This window comes from Geotrypetes seraphini, chromosome 14 (assembly GCF_902459505.1).
Source record: "Geotrypetes seraphini chromosome 14, aGeoSer1.1, whole genome shotgun sequence".
In the NCBI taxonomy this organism is placed as follows: Eukaryota; Metazoa; Chordata; class Amphibia; order Gymnophiona; family Dermophiidae; genus Geotrypetes; species Geotrypetes seraphini.
The window spans coordinates 24015880-24031051 of NC_047097.1; the positions used below are offsets into that span (position 1 = coordinate 24015880).

The 15172-nt window shown below is 41.4% G+C and overlaps 1 protein-coding gene and 1 long non-coding RNA gene across 3 annotated transcripts in view; one reads left to right on the forward strand and one right to left on the reverse strand.

Annotated features, from left to right (window-relative positions):
* The window catches only part of LOC117348339, a 46455-nt gene extending 41543 nt beyond the window's left edge, over window positions 1-4912 (reverse strand). Inside the window, exon 1 of the long non-coding RNA XR_004536970.1 lies at window positions 4876-4912. This is a non-coding gene — a long non-coding RNA (uncharacterized LOC117348339). The remainder of the gene's footprint in view (window positions 1-4875) is intronic.
* A 301-nt stretch (window positions 4913-5213) lies between these two features.
* Window positions 5214-15172, forward strand: part of PDE8A (phosphodiesterase 8A) — a 237476-nt gene continuing 227517 nt past the window's right edge. Inside the window, exons 1-2 of one of the 2 annotated variants that reach the window (XM_033920337.1) lie at window positions 5214-5249; window positions 5349-5432. Coding sequence is in view for 1 of the 2 variants with exons in the window: in XM_033920336.1 (XP_033776227.1) it covers window positions 6476-6529 (54 nt within the window). In the remaining variant the exon portion in view is untranslated. Of the gene's footprint in view, window positions 5250-5348; window positions 5433-5469; window positions 6530-15172 lie in introns of those variants that run through there. The other variant, XM_033920336.1, reaches the window with a different exon arrangement.

Consider the following 15172-nt stretch of genomic DNA (forward strand, 5'->3'; position numbering starts at 1 on the left):
TGTCGATCGCTGCTGCTGAGTTGCCGAAGAGAGCCGCGGAGCAGGGGGTGTGGCCGGAAGCAGGTAGAAGGGAGAGGGAGATAGGAAGGCTGTAGAAGCTCCGGAGCATGACACCGACCCCGGCCAGGATGATTTCTTTTTCAGGCTGCTGCTGCCGCTGCCACCCCCCACCCGAAATGACAAAAAACAGCCTAATGCCCGCGTCTGCGTCTTCGACGTCGGGGAGAGGAAGGGTGATAGGCCCGGTAGATCGGGACGGCAACACAAGTCTATCACGGAGCCCGGGATGGGCTCTGTGATCGACTCACGTTGCCTTCCTGAACTACCGGTTGATCGCGATCGACGTGTTGGGCACCCCTGCTATATGCCAAGAGGCACCACACCACACACACATATACCCCACACCTCCACCACACCGACTCCCTGCCCCAAAATCTCATCCAATTTTCAAGCTGCCCATGATGCTGTAGAATTCAGGGATATTTTTGATCTCTGGTCTTTGCACTATATTTGAAAGTGAGAGTAAGTGCATGTTTTTGCTTTGAATATTAACATAAGAACATAAGAACAGCTTATTGGGTCAGACCAATGGTCCATCGAGCCCAGTAGGCCATTCTTACATTGGCCAATGTTGCTACTCTTTGGCCAAAACCCAAAGAGTAGCAACATTGCATGCTACCGATCCAGGGTAAGCAGAGGCTTCCCACATGTCTTAAAAGACTATGAATGTTTCCTTCAGGAAAGTACCTACAGAAGCCTGGGCCTACTTTTCTGGGGTATTGATTCTAATACAACATATGGACTTCGAAAATGTAAAACTTGCCCTAATCCTACCACTAGGAATAGCTCCGCTGACTACACACCTATCTTTATCCATGCCAAGGCTGGACAATTTTCAAATAAGCCTTTTACCCATACCTCTGGCCATTAGACAGGCAAACAGATTTTGAATATTAACCTCTACTGAAGCAGGTTATAAAAGGCTTAAGGAGTTTAGCTTAAAGTTAGGGTGTGACCTTAAGACAGGACTGAGTTGGAGGATTGTTTCTTTACCTAGTACATCTGTGAGAGTATGAAAACCACATTCCAAAGAGCAAAGCGCTTAAGCTTTCCACACCCATTGGCCCAAGGCAGTTTAATTTAAAAGCCAGTGACAGACAAAATGTTGCATGTAGCCATCCCGTTCTTGCTCTGGGATCACAAAGGCAAATTTTTTTCTTCAGTAACACTTCAATCTTCTGCCATGCCCATGGTCAAGCCCAGTACGAGATGTTAAAAATAGATTACACACACTGCCCCAAGGCTGCTAAACCAAACTACAGTAGATGCAGTGGAAAGGTCATTTTACTCAGGATTTTCTGGTTACTGCTGAGTACAATAACATGCACAAATCAAATTACTGAGGCCCACATGCTCAAAACTAACTGTGCCTTTAACGATCGATGCTGAATCAGTTTTAACTGGTTTAGCGTCAAAGCATTCCAGCTCTCGATGCCCGAAATGGCTAATCGTGGTCTTTTCCGCAGCCTCCAATAATCACATGTAAATGGATTGCAATGAGCTCATCAATATTAAAATGAACACTCCAACCAATGTGCAGATGATGCCCAAAATGAAGCGCTGGCCTTTAATGATCGAAAATTAGTGACAGGTCAGGAGATGCCATCAGTCCTAACACTAAGTGGCAGGCTGCAAATAAGGGAGAGCTACATATTTAGCAGCCTGACCCCTAATGGATGAACTGGGGTCAGTTAGGTTAAAAGTGAAACTCTGGGTGGGGCTTTGGCAGTATTTTTTTTTTCCCCCATTTATGGTCCATATCAGATGAAGATGGGGAACATTAATTCACCAGGGCTGATGTCCCCCGGGGATCTGGGAGAAATGTTTTAAACTTACTATTTGCCCTGTATTGGGGCTAAGGATTTGCAGGCTGTTTTGGAATATTTATATCACATCATAGCAGTTCATTAATGCTCATAATCACAAAAATGAGGGTGCTTAAGACTTTATGGATACATTAAAAAAAAAAAGTCCTACACTTTTTGAAGCATACTTATTTTAAAACTGAGGAGGAAAAAGCTCTACTTTTTTATTTTTATGTTCAATAATTTTTTTATTGAGTTTTAAGAATAAAATATACTTAACAAAAAACTTACGAAGAATATTATCTCAACTCAGTTTAATACATTGTAGATATATAAATTCAAAGAAATCAACAATCAGTTATCACTACAATACAAACACGATAAAGTACCTTCCAACACCCTTTTACCATCCCCCACTCCCCCATCCCATTCCCAAATATTACTAATAAATAGTGCTTCACTTTCTGATTACAAATGTAATGAGTTCACTCCAAAACTGCGTGCTCTGACTGGTAATTGCTGTATATAAGGTTCCCAGGTCATCCAAAATTTACTCTGTTTTTTATAAGATGGGGAGGTCGCCCTGGCTGCCATAATCATAACAGCATGAAATGCTGCCCTCCAATACCAAAATGAGGCTGGACTTTCTTCCAACCAATGTTGTAAAATACATTTTTGACCTACAATAAACGATTTGCAAAATAATTCCCTAACCCCTTTCTTAAAAATCCTGTCCCATTGAAAAAATGGTTCATTGACAAAATCGCGCGAGACAACGGCACGCCGACAACTGAGTGCCAACAACTGAGTGCAAGGTTAACGCGCCAAAGAAAAGCACTATTTTAAAGGGTTCTGACGGGGGGTGTTGGTGGGGAACCCCCCTATTTTACTTAACAGACATCGTGCTGGCGTTATGGGGGGTTTGGGGGATTGTAACCCCCCTCATACTTGAAACCAAACTTTTTGCCTGTTTTTTAGGGAAAAAGTTCAGTTTTAAGTATAATGTGGGGGGTTACAGCCCCCCAAACCCCCCACAACGCCAGCACGATGTCTGTTAAGTAAAGTGGGGGGGGGGTCCCCCACACACCCCATCGGAGCCCTTTAAAATAGTGCTTTTCTTCGGCGCGCCGTCAACCTTGCGCTCAGTTGTCAGCGCACCGTTGTCTCACACGATTTAATCCCGTCACCGAAGAAATAATACCATCTGGGGGGAAGGAACCACAATACTAGAAATAATTGATCCACGAAAAACACAAACAGCATTCCAAAATTTCTGAATTAAATCTCTACTTTTTAAGGTGGCTGCTGCAATTTAAAAGTCTTTATGGCCTGGATCAGAGACTTCCCAGCCTTTTCTAGGGGACATCCACTCCTTGATGGCCAGTAGTCCCTACAAACCCCTAGGCCTCCCCCCCGACCTCAAGCCCAGATTTCACAAGAAAGTTTATCACTGAAAAGTGTACTTTAATACAGTGACCACAAAAGCATGCTTAGCCTGAAAATATTACAAAATGGCTGATATTGGACTTTTGTGTGTTTGTATTTTTATATCCCAATCTTAAGAGAAGAGCGACTAAAAATGACAAAAGGTATGGAAAACCTTTCATACGCAGACAGGCTAGAAAGGCTGGGGCTCTTCACCCTGGAGAATCGAAGACTCAGAGGAGACATGATAGAGACTTACAAGATCATGAAGGGCATAGAGAAGGTGGAAAGGGACAGGTTCTTCAGTCTATTGGGAACCACAAGAACAAGGGGGCACTCAGAGAAATTGAAAGGGGACAGGTTTAGAACCAATGCTAGGGAATTTTTCTTCGCTCAGAGGATGGTAAACACCTGGAATGCGCTTCCGGAGGATGTGATAGGTCAGAGTACATTAAGGGGATTCAAAGAGGGATTGGACAAGTTACTGAAGGATACGGGGATTGAGGGATATAGATAGAGGTAGAGATATGATTATGGAAGGGTATAGATAGAAGAAAAATGGGGATTGTAGGTTTTAGACAAAGGATCACTTACAGGTCATGGACCTAATGGGCCGTTGCGGGAGCAGACTGCTGGGCGCGATGGACCCCTGGTCTGACCCAGCGGAAGCAACTTCTTATGTTCTTAAGAGTCTTGAATTCTTGTCCTGCATTTATTTATATTGTATTATTCCCTTAATAATTGAAATGGAACTTAATTTCTTTTGTATTCTTGATTTATTGCATTTGTTGGGATGCAACATTTTATGTTGTATTATTTTTAATTTTTGCTATGCTTATTGTTGGGTTTTTTTAGCTATAGATATAACATGCTCTGTGTCTTTGTCCTCATCTGGAATAGAACTATAGTTGCACAGAAGGATAACATCTTATAATGACATGTAAACCTTACTTGTTATTGCGCTGTATTTATTTGTACATAGAGCCACATAAAGGAAACATCACCCAGTGTTTACAATGCTTTATTTCCTCCCTTTACTCTAGGATTATACTTCTCAGTCTGTGCACATTGCCATAAATAATGTCATATCTGATAGAAATTGATGTAAATTATTTAGTCAAGAAAGTCTATTTAGATGGGAAATTCGTATCAACAGAAATTATGAAAGGTTGGTCAATGTTGAGACCTCCTTGTAATTTTCCCAACTATTCTTATTTATATATAGTATCTTTTAACAGACCCTCGGAAATGCCACCAGCCACTCAAATGCATATCATAGTGGTTGGATTTATACATTAATTCCTCACCGGGTCAATCCAACTATTTTTTAAATTTTTTATATTGATGATTTTCAAAAAGTGCATCAGTGCATAGATAAAACTTTTTATAAATATAAAGCTAATACTTAGCTTAGCTTAGGTGGTTCATTCTAAGGGATCCTGTCACCGACATGTTTCACCCCCATGTTTCATCAGGGTTGTAATCCCTAGAACATTAAAACCCATATTAAACACTAAATCTGTGTAAGGACTAAACTTATTCAAATTATGAAAACCATTTACTTCAAGTTTAGTAAAAATATTACCTCAGTTAGAGTTGGCTTCCCACAACGCGACCACTCCCAAGATTTCAAAATGGCCCCAGTGTGTTACAGCCAGGATTTAAATACCTCCCCTCCAGGAAGTCAGGTGATGTCCGGACCGCCTCCAAGCTGGGTCAGCAGAGTCTATGCTGACATCAGCAAGAGGGCGGGCTGACAGCCCTACTAGGAAGGGAAACTAAAACTGTCAGCCCGCCTTCTTGCTGATGTCAGCATAGACTCTGCTGACCCAGCTTGGAGGCGGTCCGGACGTCACCTGACTTCCTGGAGGGGAGGTATTTAAATCTTGGCTGTAACACACTGTGGCCATTTTGAAATCTTGGGAGTGGTCGCATTGTGGGAAACCAACTCTAACTGAGGTAATATTTTTACTAAACTTGATGTAAATGGTTTTTATAATTTGAATGAGTTTAGTCCTTACACAGATTTAGTGTTTAATATGGGTTTTAATTTTCTAGGGATTACAACCCTGATGAAACCCGAACAGGGCGAAACATGTCGGTGACAGGATCCCTTAGAATGGACCACCTAAGCTAAGCTAAGTATTAGCTTTATATTTATAAAAAGTTTTATCTATACACTGATGCACTTTTTGAAAATCATCAATATAAAAAAATTTAAAAATAGTTGGATTGACCTGGTGAGGAATTAATGTATAAATCCAACCACTATGATATGCATTTGAGTTGCTGGTGGCATTTCTGAGGGTCTGTTAAAAGATACTATATATAAATAAGAATAGTTGGGAAAATTACAAGGAGGTCTCAACATTGACCAACCTTTCATAATATCTGATAGAAAGGCATAAGGCAGACGAGGGAGAGGTCTGCAACAGCACCACAATGGAAACGGACTTGGAAAGTGAACTTTAATTTCTGGAACAAACTTTAAGAAACTATTGGCATATTTTGAGCATATATGAAAAATTAGAAATGATGAATAGCTATGTGCGTTAATTTAACGCTTCCTTTCATGCAAAATGTAAGTAACGTAAAACATATAGTCTGCATCATGAAGATGATGTTCAGCATGCTTTCAATGAACCTACCACGAAAGCGATCGGACAGATAAGAATTGCGGTTTGCTCTCGTCTAACAAAACTATTTACCCACCCAGGTAATAAGTTGAAAGGAGCTCGACTTAATTGCCTGCAGTGACGCGAGAGCTTCGGTTGCTGGGTGACCTTCTTCTGGGTCCCGGGCTCGAGACGAGCTCCCCGGGCGGAGGGGCGTGGCCTGGACTAGTCAACTGGCACCGGCTCGTCAGGTTTCTCCGGAGCGGCGCGAGGCTCCCCCCCCCCCCCTCTTCCCCAAGTGGTTGTGCGCGAGCCGCGCGCTCTGAGGCTCAGAGGCTGAGCGGCGCACGCGAGGGCTGTGGAGCCGACGCTGTGAAGAAAAAAAGCCCGGGCTCTTGGAGCGCGGCAAGCGAGGATGAAAGCCGCTTTGCCCCTGCCGCAATGAGGCAGCTTTCTGAAGCCCTGTGAGCTTGGATGGTCCGCTCTTGCGCGCCGTTTACTGCTTGGCTCTTTGAAAATCAGAACTTTTGAAGGCGCAAGTGGTAAGAGCGGCACCATTTGTGAGAGAAAATGGAAGGGAAAAGAGCTAAACTGTTGGAAACGAGCAATGGCCCTTGGTGTAAGGTGAGACAAGTACGTCTTATGGTACATTTAAAACGTAGGTCCTGTTAAGTCTAGAAAATTAAAGAAAGGTTAACGTCTAGTCTGTAAATCGCTGGGATTCTCCTGCGATTTTTACTTTTTTGTGAACCGCGTTCGATCCGAGAGGTTTTTGCGTCTAGAAATGGAATGGAATGGTTCTCGTTTAGATTTGCATTTGCTCTTTGCTCCTTTTACGAAGTCACGTTAGTGGCTTTATCGCACGCGCGTTTTTAGTGTGCGCTAATCCCTGCGCTAGCTGAAAAACTACCGCATTATTACACTCGTTCTACCGCTAACGCGGCTTCGTAAAAGGAGCCCTTAATAGCTATTGAAAACGCGACAATGCGTTTTACTTTAGAGCAGTGGTCTCAATCTCGCGGCCGCCAGGTCCTATTTTGAAGCCCTCGGTATGTTTATCATAATCACAAAAGTAAAATAAAACCGTTTCTTGATCATGTCTCTTTAGCTATAAATGACAAAATTATTAATAAGACTTAGCCAAAAAGAAAGATTTATAAACTATAGAGAGTTTTACCTCATGCATCATTGTCATTTCTTTAATAAGACATTAGCTATTTGTTTCTGAGGCCCTCCAAGGACCTACAAATCCAAAATGTGGCCCTGCAAAGGGTTTGAGTTTGACACCATTGCATTAGACAGGATGCAAAGTGCTTGGATGATGAACATGCTTGTCTTGTCCTGATGGCACAGAATTTGAAAACCAATGCTGCTATTTCAGAGTTTTAAACTATGTGTGTTTGCTGCACAAGTATGAGTTTTGGGGAAATCTGATTAGTTAGAAAGTTATGCCTTACCAATACTGAAGGGTTTACAGACTATGGAGAACAATTGTCTTTATAGTTAAGTGCCATCGGCAGAGCTGAATGGCTAAAACGCCCTGCATTGTACAATCATGTTTTAAAATGGAAAGTTATGTGCAGAACTCTTTTATTGATAATTCACTTGAAATGTTTCTGGTCTTGTCTATTCACTACCCTTCAATCATTAAAAGAGGTCTAGTGCAGTTTATAGGGCGAATGTTTCAGATCATTGGTAACTAGATGTAAGGTCCAGATCCTGTGAAGATCTTCAGATTTCCTGTGTTTGAAATCTGACATGTTTCCAGTTTGGGCTGATCAACATGTTTGTACTCCTCTCATCCTGTTATAAGCTATTAAGAAACTGAAAGATCTTGTTACATAAGGACATTTGTTCTTGGTTGGTAAAGTTACTCCAGTTGATATTTCAGAACCTACCAGGGACTGCTGAAAAGTTCTCAGCCCAGCCACTTAGTCTAGTGATTTTCCACTTTTTTCCTTCAGTCGGAAAAATACAGAACAGAAAAAGTGGAAATTGCTGGACTTAGTACCATATAGGCTAGTTTCTGCTTGATATATAGCAAAACATCTACATATTGTATAATATAGTGTATGAGGGTGATTTGAAAAGTTTGGTAAAAAAGCAAATTAAACAACGTAGTCTCTGTTGAGGGCTATACACTTAATCCAGCAAGTTTCTAGTGTTTTCATAACGTAGGAAAACTAGCTTATGAAAAAACTGGAAACTCGCTGGACTAAGGCCCAGATGCTCTAAAATCATCTTTAAAATCCCATCAGTCACTATAGTGCAGATAAATTTAACAATTTCAAAATGATGAGCGATGCCCAAAGCACCTCACATGCATATAAGATTCGCTGAAGTCCATGCGAATCGCATTCAATCGGTCATTGGAGAAAGCAACTGACATATGTTTGTTTCTTGTTTTGTTTTATTTTATTTATAACCTGTTTTTCCCAAAGCAGCTATACATAATTAAAAAATGCATGTAAAAACACAAACAAAATAAGCAACCGGCGCTTACACAAAAGCAGACGCCTTAATACCCATATTTCATATTACAAAATAAATGTCTTTTCAATAATTTCTTGAACCCTAGGCTCCCTAATGGACACAATCAGACAACACCTTAGCACAGGGAAAAAAATGCTTCTCATACAACTGGACCTAACTGCAGCATTCGACCTAGTTGATCATAACATCCTTTTACAGATCTTGGATGCAATAGGTATCTCAGATAAAGTATACTCTTGGTTTGAAGGCTTCCTAAAATCCAGAACCTACAGTGTAAAATCAAACAAAGAAAAATCAGAACCTTGGTCAAACCCCTGCGGCGTACCACAAGGATCCCCACTATCCCCTACCCTCTTCAACCTTTACACTGCTTCTCTAGGAACACATCTGGACAATCTAGGCATAACCACCTATAGTTATGCAGATGACATTACCATCCTCATCCCATATGATCAGCCTAAGCCCACCATGACAAACACACTACATTGAACACTAGAAACAGTCACGACCTGGATGAAAGATCACGAACTTAAACTCAACCCAGACAAAACCAAATTCATCCTCCTTGAAAATGACAGTCCAAACCATAACCAATTTAGAACTCAACTCGATCAACTATCCCATCCAAACCACCATAAAACTACTTGGAATGACTATAGACAGATGCTGCACCATGCAACCGCAAATAAATAAAACAATACAGAAATCCTTCGCAATCATGAGAAATCTGAGACTAGTCCGGAAATTCTTTGAAAGAACACGATTCCAGCTTATAGTACAATCCCTAATTCTAGGACTGCTGGACTACTGCAACATCCTCTTCCTTCCATGCCCAGCTACTATGACTAGACAACTTCAAACAATCCAAAATACAGCTTTGAGACTCATCTACTCATTGAGGAAACACGACGATATTATAGAAGCATGCATCAACTCACACTGGCTACCAATCCAAGAAAGAATACAATTTAAATTCTACTGCATGTTATTTAAAACCCTAAACGGAGACAGCCCATCCTACCTGAACAACCGCCTCATCCAAGTATTCACTACCAGACACAGAAAATCGCACTCACCATTCATACCTCCCCCGTTCAAAGAAGTAAAACTATCAAAACTACACGACTGCCTCCTAGCCACTCAAGCCGCAAGACTGGACAACCAGATCTCCATCCTTCTGATGACCACCCCAGACTACAAGACATTCAGAAAAGACATAAAAACAATACTGTTCAAGAAATTCCTGAAGCAGCCATAACATCACGTACTCTAAACTCTAGAATTGACAATTGATCTACGCTTTACTTCACTAGTAACAATAATTGTGCTTCCATTGTTACCCCCTTTTAATTCTTTTGTAAGCCGCCTTACCTTTAACAACCTGAGAAATGTTAAAAGATCTACTACTTACCTCTCTAGTTAATCAATAGTTCTCCCATTGTAACCCTCATTTTATTAATCTTTTGTAAGCCGCCTTCAACCGCAAGGTAATGGCGGAATAGAAATCCCTAATGTAATGTAATGTAACCCTTTAAGATTACATTGCTTTCTAATGTACAGGGATAGATTCCATTCTACAGGAAAACATAGTTACGCGTGAGGTATTCAGTTTCAATTCCCTTACAGATGGCACAGACAAATGTGCAGAATAGTCCACAGAAAGAGGTATAAATGTGCGCATGCAGTAGGAAACGCTATGTCGCAGCGTCAGTCATAGGTGTGCCTTATTGATGCTATTGGATGAAGGGGAAAGGAGGGGAGCAGGGGGCAGAGAAACTACCAGCAAACCAACGCGCATAAGACATGCCTTTAATACACGCGCTCGAGATGTGGTTTTAACACACACTCATACATATATGGCAACCCTGATTGGCTCTGTCTGTCACTCAAAAGCCACAAATGCATTTTTAGGGCTGGTCTGTTTGACAAAACTTAGGACACTGCAGCAAAAATTCCCGTTCAGTTTTTGCATCGCCTGGAGTGCTCATTTTAATATTAATGACATTGTATTACATTTACATAGCAGAGTCAGAGGCTTCTATGAAGCATGAAAAAGACCATGGTGAGCCATTGTGTGCATTGGTAGCTAAAATACTTTGACACTAAACCAGTAAGATCTGGAAGAAGCTTCCAATAAACATAAATATTGACTGTTAAAAAACAATGAGTTTAGAGCATCAGTCCTATTTAGCCCTCAATAGAGAGACTATGGGCTAGATTCACTAAGCCCACTGATCAAGTCCCAACCACTTTGCAACCACTTAACGACCCAATTTTCCTCCGACCTGATTCACTAACCTCGTGGCCGATCATCCTTCAATCTGATCTTATCTGTGCATACAAATGTAAAGTAGGCAGGCAGCAATTCACTAACTAAAAACTGGAACACCGACTGGGCCGGCCGATCAACAAACAAGCGACTGCTGGGGACCAATCACTCAAGTAGTTTCCAACTGCATCTCCTTCTCTCTTCCCCGATCGCCGCCCTGCTTCTGCCCCTACTCTCCTGCTCTCTCTGCCCTGATTTTCCAGCTCTCTGCCCCCAGCTCTCCTGCCCCGATCGCTGCCCTGCCAATCCTGACCTTCCCCCGCAGTGTGGTTTTAACCCGCAGGTTTGAAGCAGGTTAAAAACAGACTCGCTATAAAAAGTAAAAAAAAAAGTTGCTGCTTTGTAAGCATGCGCAGACCATCTACAAATGGTCTGCGCATGCTTCGGGATCGCTATTCAGCAATCCATGCAGTTGGTTGGGGGCGTGATTCTGAGCATCCTCATTTGCATGAGGACACTTCATGAATCAGCCTTCTACCCACGGATCGGATCGCTCATGGATCCGATCCGTGGGCTTAGTGAATCTAGCCCTATGATGTTTAACTTGCTTTTTTACCAAACTTTTCAAACCACCCTCGTATAGTGACTAGTGGTTATAAGGGCTATGCATAAAAGAAACAGAACACCCAAAAGCAGGTCTACAAAACTGTTCACCTTGAAATACACTACTGTCACAATCTTGAGGCAAAATATCTTGCTAAAGACATTACTTTTGCCATAGTCTCAGAACATACTAGCATGATGGTGCATTTCAACCTTAACTAGCCTTTTGAGAAAGAGACAGCGCTGATTTTGAGGTGTGGACAACTGAAAAGAAATGATATGGCTATGCTGAAGTAAAAACGTATATGCATAAAGCAGCAGTGTTGAGTAGTACGGTAACTAACCCCTCCCCCCCTTTTTACAAAACCATAACGCAGTTTTTAGCACCAACTGCGGCAGTAACAGCTCTGACGCACAAAGGAATTATGAGAGCGCTATGGTTTTGTAAAAGGAGGAGTAAGTAAGTTACTGTACTTAAGTACAATTTTGATACTTTTACTTGTAAAGAAGTACAGGATAACATTTGTTACTTTTATTAAAATAATAATTTCATCAATTTTCACTAGTTTTACTTAGGGCTCCTTTTACAAAGGTGCGTTAGGGCCTTAACGCGTGGAATAGTGCGCACTAAATTGCCACGCATGCTAGCCACTACCGCCTCCTTATAAGCAGGTGGTAATTTTTCAGCTAGTGCGCGTGCTATAGCGCATGCTAATCTTGTGCGTGCGCTAAAAACGCTAGCGCATCTTTGTAAAAGGAGCCCTTAATTACATCTGATTCTCATAGTTAAAAGTAAAAGCAGAAGCAAGATATTAATGACCATTCCTTAGAAAACCAAATCAAACAGTAAAATCTGGAACAGAATTTTGCTAGTGCAAAAAACCTCATCATGCAAACAATGTTGCTGTTCAGTGAATATGGTCTAAAAACTGTGAATATGTTGAATTGGTTTCTGGTCTCCAGCCAAACAGAATAGAGACGAGTTGGGTCACTGAAGTGGAGATGGAGCTGAAGTTAATAATTGAACTTTTTGGTGAACAGACATGTCTCTACCATGACAGACTGCTGGTCATCCCAGGGAAAAATTCACATTAGGGTGACCCTCTACTGGCTTGATAGTTTTTAGAGAGGAAGCCTGCTTGTCTGACCCCAAGACTGAAGGGTTCCCACACATTTGATGTTCTCGAAAATATTCCATTTCCTATCAAATGAAAAATTGGTAGAACAGAAAATGATTCTAACTTTGCAAAAGCCTTCTCTGAAATTGGCCAGCATGATGATAATGAAGATGAAGATGCAAGTGATAAATTAGACCACGCTGCTTCTAACATAGATGATAATGACAGTGATGATGATAAAGTACACCTCTTTTTATAGAAATGATAGTGTTTAGAGATTCCCTTGTTCAAGACAAAGTTGGACAAGTTCCTGCTAAACTGGAACATACGCAGGTGAGGCTGGACTCATTTAGAGCACTGGTCGGTGACCTGGGGGCCGTTGTGTGAACGGACTGCTGGTCACGATGGACCACTGGTCTGACCCAGCAGCGGCAATTCTTATGTTCTTATGTTATGTTCTTATCTCCAATCCCGTCAAAAGACTTCAGTAATTTTGCAGCCTGGCCTGATTTGAAGGAACTTTTTATTCAAGCTGAGCAATCCGCTTTCTGTCAGTGCAGTTGTCAAAACACTGGTGTAGCTGTGCTGGCTTAATAACAACTCGCAAGCACACCTGCATGAGTGATAGTCATTTTCCAAAATTTAATTTTACTAAAGCAAAGTGGATGAATTATAGAGCAATAAAATTGTTGGGATAAAAACATTAATAGTTGCATTCATTATAGTTACAATGCTTTTACTTTTTACTCAAACTATTATGTTAAACAATAACTTAAGTATTTAAAAAAAATCATATTTTTATTTTTACTTAAGTACTTGGACCAACTCTGTTAGTAGCCACAGAGGCCATAGCTAACAAGACAGTACATCTGGGACATTTTGGCCTAGATTCACTAACCTGCCTGATTCTGTTCGATCCGTGGCCAATCCGAGGCAGGCCGACTGATTCACAAATGGGGGTGATGAAAATGAAGGCAATCGGAGACATGCCCCCCACTGACAGCACAGATTGCTGGAGAGCGATCCTTGAGCATGCTTAGACTATCTTCTTTGCCTGTAGATGGTCTGCGCATGCTCACCGTGAAGGAGGAGCTGGAAACCTTTTTGTTTTTTTTGTTTTTTAGAGCTGGAAACTTTCGCGAGCCTGTGGTTTTAACCCGTGGGTTGAAAGCGGGGCTGCACCACAGGTTAAAACCACAGTCGGGGCAGAGAGCAGGAGAAGGAGAATCGGGGCAGAGATAAGGAGAATCTGCAGGAGAAGCAGAATCGGGGCAGAGCAGGAGAATTGGGGCAGAGAGCAGGGTTTTTACACAAGTGACTGGTCCTTACTAGTCGCTTGTTTTTTGATCGGGCAGCCCAGTCGGTGTTCCTGAAATTGTTTTGTGAATTGTGTCCTTCCCACTTTGCATGCCGTTCCCCCTCATTTGCAAGCGTGGATCAGATCAGCGGATGATCGGCACAGAGGTTAGTGAATCGGGTCGGAGGAAAATCAGGTTGGTACATAATCAGAAAAACGATTGGTGGGCTTAGTGAATCTGGCCCTTTGTTTATCTTGTTGCCACAGCTCATATGTGTGAAATTAGTTGCGATGTTGTGTTTGAAATTAATTGGATAAAGTAGTATGCACTGAAGAAGAAGGTTCTGACTTCCAATCATGTAAAACGGTATTGCCAGTCCAATAAAAAGGTATCACCTTGTTTTCCTTTCATGTCTGTATACCTGAAATTTATTGCTACTTAGAACAGATGAAAGAAAGTTTTGTAAGATCTGGGGGGAGGGAGGGGGTCAAATTTGCAGTTGCTGCCTTGGTCCTAGAGAACTGGATTTTTTGTGCAGATGAGACACCTTTCACTGTACCAGTATAAAAATTGCCAAGCAGATATAGTACACGAGCTTTGAAGACTCTCACAGGTCCTCTCTTCAGTTCTGATGCTCATGGGTTACATTTAAATAAGAAGGCTTATAAAGTTCATAAACTATAGCATTTAGAAAATTGGCTTCTTGCCATGGGTTAGTATTATTTGCATCCTCTCCAGCATTAAATATGAAGCTTTGCTTAACTAATTTCCATGTTCTGATTAGGGTGTACTTTTTCCTTTGAGTCAGCTTCATAAGAGCTCTGAAAAGAAACCTGAACTGAGGAAAATGTTTCTACCCAGCGAGCTCCTCTAGGGGCATGACAGTGCCAGTTGAATTGTTTAACTTGTATAGTATGTTCTTTTGTGCACTTGCTGTTCAATTTGAAAATGAATAAAGAATTTAAAAAAAAAAAGTTTCCACACTTATAAGAACATAAGAATAATAATAACCTTATTTTTCTATACCGCCATAGTCGGACGACTTCTAGGCGGTTCAACATCAAAAGAAGGCTAGACATTCAGCGAATTACCAATGCATGAGGGGGAGTTACATGAGAAGGGTTGTAGAGGAGGGAAGTGTAAGAGGGGGATGAAAGAAGGAGGGAAAGTGAGAGGAGAAGGAATTGCCTGAGCAATGCTTCGAGTTGTAGGGGGAAAAGTGTAGTAAGTGCGTAATAGTCTGTTTAGGTGATGAATTTGTCAAACAGTGGTTTTGATAGATTTTCGGAATGCATTGTAGGTCTGTCTGGTTTTATTTATATAGTTTCCCAGCCAGGATTGTTGTTCTCTGCTCTGTCTGGTTAATAGATTTTCTATAGCATCATACAAACATAGTTGTTTAATTTTCCCTCTGTACAAGGCTGTAAAAGCAAGAAATTTCTGGACCATACTTTGGCATTTCAAGGAGCTTCCCATCATAAAGAAC